We start from the raw sequence: 6190 nt of genomic DNA, 5'->3' as shown, positions 1-6190 counted from the left end.
GATGTGCATTAGGATTCAGGTTTTTTTTTTGTTATCACATTAAGGGAAGAAAGAAAAATCCAGTTTTACCTCTATCACTACATGAGGTTTATAAAAGGTGTGGTCTTTTTATGTTACTTTCCAATGAATGAAGTCTGTCCCCTTCCCCCGTGAATCTCCACCCTGTCAATAGAGTGAATGCAGTGGGGAGGATCATTTGGAAGGAGGAGATGACTGTCTCTGCCCCCTACTCACTATAAATACTCTGCTCCGACTAATGCTTAGTAGTCAGTAGCATTGTGCCAGTAGTCTGTGTTCACCTCTGTCCACATTGAAACTGCAACCATGAGTTTCTCCACTTCTTCCTATGCCCCACTGAAATCCCAGCGCCTCTTCTCCTATGGCTCTCAGGCAGTAGGAGGTGGCAGTTCTGCCAGTGTCTATGCTGGGGCAGGAGGCTCAGGCTCCCGGATCTCTGTGTCCAGGGTGTCTACAGTGGGCTCTGGATTCGGTGGTGGCTCTGGATTCGGTGGTGGCTCTGGATTCGGTGGTGGCTCTGGATTCGGTGGTGGCTCTGGTGCAGTAGCATCTTCAGTGGGTCTCCTAAGAGGTGTCCAGAATGAGAAGGAGACCATGCAAGACCTCAATGACCGGCTGGCATCCTACCTGGACAGGGTGCGCAGCCTGGAAGCAGCCAATCAAACTCTGGAGCTTCAGATTCGTCAGCATATGGAAAAGAAGGGACCCACCAAGGACTGGGCTCCATACTTCAAAACTTTGGAGGAACTGCGCAAACAGGTGAGAACTCCCCCCTTGCAAATATATTTTACTTTTTTTTTTTTTTTCTAGATATTTAAATGAAAACTATAAAGTAAATAGTTTTAGTAAAATTATTATTAGATCTAATTAGCTGGCTTGTTCTGGTTTAGTGTTTTTAAAAGGTAACACTTTTTTTTTTTTATCTAATATACTTGTGTGTGTAAAATATATATTAGAATATGTATGCATTATATTTATTATACAGGGTTTATATAGTGGCAGCAGTTTGCTCAGTGCTTTATAATATAACAGGAGACAATACAGTTCAATACAAGAGGGTTAGGGGGGCCCTGCTCCTTGGATCTTATAATCTAAGAATTATAAAGTTGCTGTATAACTTTTTATAGTTTGTTTGGGAAGAGGGGGGGGATTTTCTAAAACTGCAGCAGACAATATCTGGACTAGTTGTGCACAGTAACCAATCGGCTTCTAGCTTCAGCTCGTTTCATTTAAGCATTGAAAATAAAAGCTGGAAGGTGATTGGTTGCTATGCACAATTTCAGATTCTGGCTGCTCCAGTTGTAGTAAATTCCCCTATCTGCGCTATTGCAACTAGAACCTCATTCTTGTTTGCACTATGTGATGCTATTGCTGGTTTTGAACTGAATTTTGTGTTTGTTTCATAACTAACATACATTCTCAAGTGTGGGGGGAAGAGGGGGAGAAAGATTAAACTGTTTGTTTTAGGATTTTTACACACAAGGCTTTTTAAAGTTTTAGGTTTACTGGCTTATCCCATACATAAACTCTACCTGTGTTCTTAGATGTGAATGTGATAACCAGGGTGCAAAAAGTACAAGAAAGTCTTGGAAGGGATTGGAAGAGTTAACCCTCAGGATGTGGGCAGGATGGAGTTAAGCGGATTCTCTTCCTGGCAGTCCTGTGCAGCTGCAAACAAATCATTAGTGGAATACAGAGCAGTACTCAAGGGATTTGTCTGAAAAATATATTTTAAATTGTCTTGTATGGTCTTTGTGCTCTTAATTCCCTGATAGTCAATAATAGTTTGTAACTGCAATAACCTGCCACTAACTCATGTAGTTTATATAAAAAGCAGATATGCTTCTCCAGCAGTGGAACTAAAAGACCCAGCATGCCTTCAGAGCGTATAACAGTGATGCAAAGATTTGTCAAACCTGGACATAATCCTCATTTTTGGACTGGGACTTGTAACTTCTCGTATATTCCAGTATTACATGGAGGCTTTTAATGTTTTACTTTGCAGTTTGCCTAACTAGAGCACATTTAGGATTTGTTAATGAGCAAAGCGTAACTGGCACCCACATCAACCAATCAGAAGCCATCATTCTTTAGTTTGGCATGTGACTACTGAAGTCTCACTTGTAATCAATAAACGATGCTTTGCTGACTAATGGAATAATAATAGTAATTCACATTTGTGTATTTTTAGTTTCTAATCCATTTTCTCTTGTTTTAGGTATTTGATAGAACTGTGGACAACTCTCAGCTCGTCCTGCAGATCGACAATGCCCGCCTTGCTGCTGATGACTTCAGAGTAAAGTAAGTCTTTTGATTTCTCTCTGAAGCTGAACACCGAGACAGGCTATCCCTTCCTGTATATAATTACACTCCCTAGCTTACAGGAATGATTTGCTAATATGTCCACGGATAAATTAGACTATGCCAAGCCAGCATGAAATGTGCTGTCACTACTGAGCAAGATTTAATCCACTGTCAAAATAGAAAAGCAACAAGGGCATTTGAGGGGAAGTTTCAACCTATGATCTGATAGTCTAAATTTTTTTTTTTTAATCCTAACTTTTAGGTATGAATCAGAGTTGGCTATCCGCCTGTCTGTTGAGACTGATATTGGAGGACTGCGCAGAGTCATCGATGACACCAACATCTCCAGACTCAACTTGGAGAATGAGATTGAGTCTCTGAAGGAAGAACTGATCTACCTGAAGAAGTCCCATGAAGATGTGAGTAAATTTAAGAGGTTAAAAGGTGCTGCAAAGGAACAGGTGTTAAAAGTACATTTAAATGTCCCCATGTAAAAACAACCCATTCAGTTCAAAATAGAAATGAAAGGCGAAACATTTGGATATAGATATAAAAAAATTATACATCTCCTTTATTTCCATCCCCCCCCCCCCCCAATAAGTGATCACATACCCTCTAGTCCCAGCTGCATGGAGAAGCGAGAAACAGCCGCACGCTGATCTTCCCAGTAAATGGCTGTTCTGGGGGGGGTGTCATCAGAAGTCTGGTCATTGGTGGGGAGAAGAGAGCTAGAGAACTGACCGCGCTGTGCAGTCGTGCTTAGTGTGGTCAGTTTTTGATAGGAAAGCAGAGGGACTGGCAGATACACCAGGGGTTTTACACAAAGGAGGCAATACAAAGTAATACTTTTTTAAAGTGCATGGTACAGCAGGTACATATCAGGCATATTAAATTTTGGGTTTGTATATACATTAAATGTACAGTAATCCTAAAACAAGAGTTTTAACATGTAACTATCCTCACCTACAAATGTCCTCCCTGCACCACCTTTTGGCAGCTTGTGGAAGGGAGGATATATAGTATAGCTTGCTACCATTCTTGCTTGTATGGAAAGTCTCCCTGTGCAATAATGAGCCCCCCCTTACTTGCCTGAGCCTGACCTCTATACAGCGTGTGTATGAGATCAACAGCTCGCAACTCGGTGGTGGACCCCAGAAAAGGAGGATCAGGGCTGCTCTGTGCAAAAAATTTTGAACTCCACAGTACATATAAATGGGGTCTGTAATCTAATTGCAGTGAGGCATTGCTCTTAAAGTAGAATGGTGTCCTTACATTTAAAACTTTACTGTGCCTGAATTTAGTTTTCGTAGCCCTTTTGCAGAGTAGCACAAATTGATGATTATCATGCCAGAGTAGTCCACCTAATGTAGTTTCTTTTGATGGTGTGACAACGATGCTACATTGCTCCTGAAGTCAGAGCAGAGTTGCCACTCTTATAGCCTGTGTCTGTTTGCACTACAATGGGATGAAAAAAAAAATGTTGCAATGAGCACGGCTATCAGAATTTGCCACGGAGTCACAAGCCTAACCTAATTTTTCCATACAGCCAGGTCCTCTGCCTGCTAAAATATGAAGATGGGTTTATACATCCATTAAAGACTCTACCTACAAATTTGGCACTATTTATATTTATATATATATATATATATATATATATATATATATATATATTTGAGGGTGGTCATAAGGGGAAGATCTAATTAACCCTTTGTTTTTGTCTTTGAAGGACGTCCATGAACTCCATGCCCAGATTGCTGGCTCTGCAGTAACAGTGGAGGTAGATGCTCCCAAAACACAAGACCTGGGCAAAATCATGGCAGAAATCCGGGCACAGTATGACACACTGGCACAGAAGAATCGTGAAGATGCAGAAAAATGGTACCAGACAAAGGTATGGAACTATCCAATAAAGAAATGAGAAATGACATGTACTAGTATACATTTTACATTCCATGGAACTTTCAGATTTGTTCGAGTCTCAAATTAAGGCATGAAAAGAATGTTGAGTATTTAAATTGCAAAGCAATGTGATAAGCATCTGGCATTGCGTCCGGTAAAGTAAAATTGGGTTTTCTCTATCTACAGGTGGAGGAGCATACTGTACAGGTCACTCAGGATACAGAGGCACTTCATTCTTCCAAGACAACAGTGACAGAGCTGCGGCGCAATCTGCAGTCTCTGGAGATAGAACTGGAAACCCTGCGCAACCAGGTAATGTCTTGTGGAGTTCTAAACCTTTGTCGACAAGGTGTAATCTGCTTTGTACTAAATAGTGGTCCTTTTTGAATTCACAGAAACTCAGTCTTGAAGGTTCCCTACATGACACTGAAAATCGGTATGCTATGGAACTGGAAATACTTGGTGCTCAAGTTCAGGCATTTGAGGGAGAGCTGACACAAATACGCAGTGACTGCCAGAGACAGCAACATGAGTACCAGACGCTACTTAACACCAAGTTAAGGCTAGAATCTGAAATCCAGACATACAGACGTCTCCTCGATGGAGATGATTTCAGGTAATTATTTTAATTTAAAATTGTAGTTGCTACCAATTTGTATTTTTCATATTAACATGTTTCTTAACATGGCAAAGATTTTCAATGAACTACTATTTTGGATTACAAAGTGATTCCAGGAGTTCGCTGCGTGTCCATTATCCCTGCCATGATTGAATTCAGACCTCTTATCTCAATGTGGACATCCTTCTGAAAATGGACACAAATTTCTCGTTAATAGCTACGGTGTATATAGGTGACTTCATCATGGTTTCATATGAACAAATGGGGCCACACAGTAGCACACGACCTATAAAAAAGGCAGTGGTTTTCTTGTCTATGATCGCTCATTTAAAAATTTGTTTTTTCTCTTTGCAGCCTCCAAGATGCCCTTTCAGCATCAAACACACAGACCGTAAAGAAGGTCATCACAACAACACAGAAGATTATAGATGGGAAAGTTGTTTCAGAAAGTAATGATACACATGTTCTTTAGTCCTAAATGACACCACTATTCCCTGGAAACATTTTTATTTTTATGTCCAATACATTTCATTGAATAAAGAATCCCAGGTTTTGCATAACCTTGTGTATTGTCCTATTTCTTCATCTATACTAGAGTACATACATTTTCAGTGGTGACATAGGATTGCAGGCCACATGTCCACCCCCAAAACTCCAATAACATATGTAAACATAAACCATACCGGACAAGCATCTGGCAAGAAACTTGCTGCAGCACTTTATTGGTTTGTAACCTGAATTGAAATACAAATTTGCAAGAATAAGTATTGAAATATCACATACCCAGATGCTTTAGTCATTAGGACAAATTAAGGAGTCCCCCTCCCCTCTGGGTGACAAAGCACATATGACGAGGGAGGGGAAGTGGGATACTCTGCCCTGTGCACCAACCAAATCCAAGAGACCCCCCCCCCCCTTCCCCTTTCATGGTCAGTTGGTGCCTTTTTCATACTGTGCTACTCCTAATCCAAAAAGAAAATCTGCAAAGGACATGGGATTCCCTATGCCAATTAACATTTACCTGGACAGGTAAGGTAAATTTTTAAAGGGGCAATAGCCCCATTCTTCAGTTAAACTCACCTGTGCACTTAAAAGTAGGGGGGAATGGCAGTGGCAGCAATCTCATGACAGTGGACCCAAAGTCTGCCCTCCCCTCCCTTTTTTTTTTTTTTTTTTTTTTTTTTTTTTTTTTTTTTTTTTTCCAAATACAATTGATCATCCTTTTTTTTATTTTACAAACTAAAGATAAAAACCAAGCTTTAGCAAAAGGATTTTTTTTTTGTACAGTATGTTATGAGAAAATCCTTTCCAGTGATACAAATTTCCATGGATAATTATTGTGAAGCACAG

At 40.2% G+C, this 6190-nt stretch overlaps 1 protein-coding gene across 1 annotated transcript; it reads left to right on the top strand.

Moving 5' to 3' along the window:
- Positions 1-261: 261 nt before the first annotated feature.
- Positions 262-5400, top strand: KRT18 (keratin 18). Its single transcript, XM_089691480.1, has 7 exons — positions 262-777; positions 2237-2319; positions 2585-2741; positions 4049-4213; positions 4408-4533; positions 4617-4837; positions 5195-5400. The coding sequence occupies exons 1-7, from the start codon at positions 325-327 to the stop codon at positions 5310-5312; spliced, it is 1323 nt and encodes a 440-aa protein (XP_089547606.1). The 5' UTR covers positions 262-324; the 3' UTR covers positions 5313-5400.
- The last annotated feature ends 790 nt before the right edge of the window (positions 5401-6190 follow it).

Source organism: Staurois parvus, unplaced genomic scaffold, assembly GCF_062004578.1.
Source record: "Staurois parvus isolate SC_StPar_1 unplaced genomic scaffold, SC_StPar_1.0 ptg000562l, whole genome shotgun sequence".
NCBI classification, from domain to species: domain Eukaryota; kingdom Metazoa; phylum Chordata; class Amphibia; order Anura; family Ranidae; genus Staurois; species Staurois parvus.
This window is presented reverse-complemented; position numbering and strand designations above follow the sequence as displayed.

What these genes read in the sequence shown, in the direction of transcription:
- KRT18 (XM_089691480.1), top strand. Translation starts at nt 325, where the DNA reads ATGAGTTTCTCCACTTCTTCCTATGCCCCACTGAAATCCCAGCGCCTC. An exon ending in TGGAGGAACTGCGCAAACAG is followed by an intron (nt 778 to 2,236) that starts GTGAGAACTCCC and finishes CTCTTGTTTTAG; the next exon opens with GTATTTGATAGAACTGTGGA. An exon ending in AAAAATGGTACCAGACAAAG is followed by an intron (nt 4,214 to 4,407) that starts GTATGGAACTAT and finishes CTCTATCTACAG; the next exon opens with GTGGAGGAGCATACTGTACA.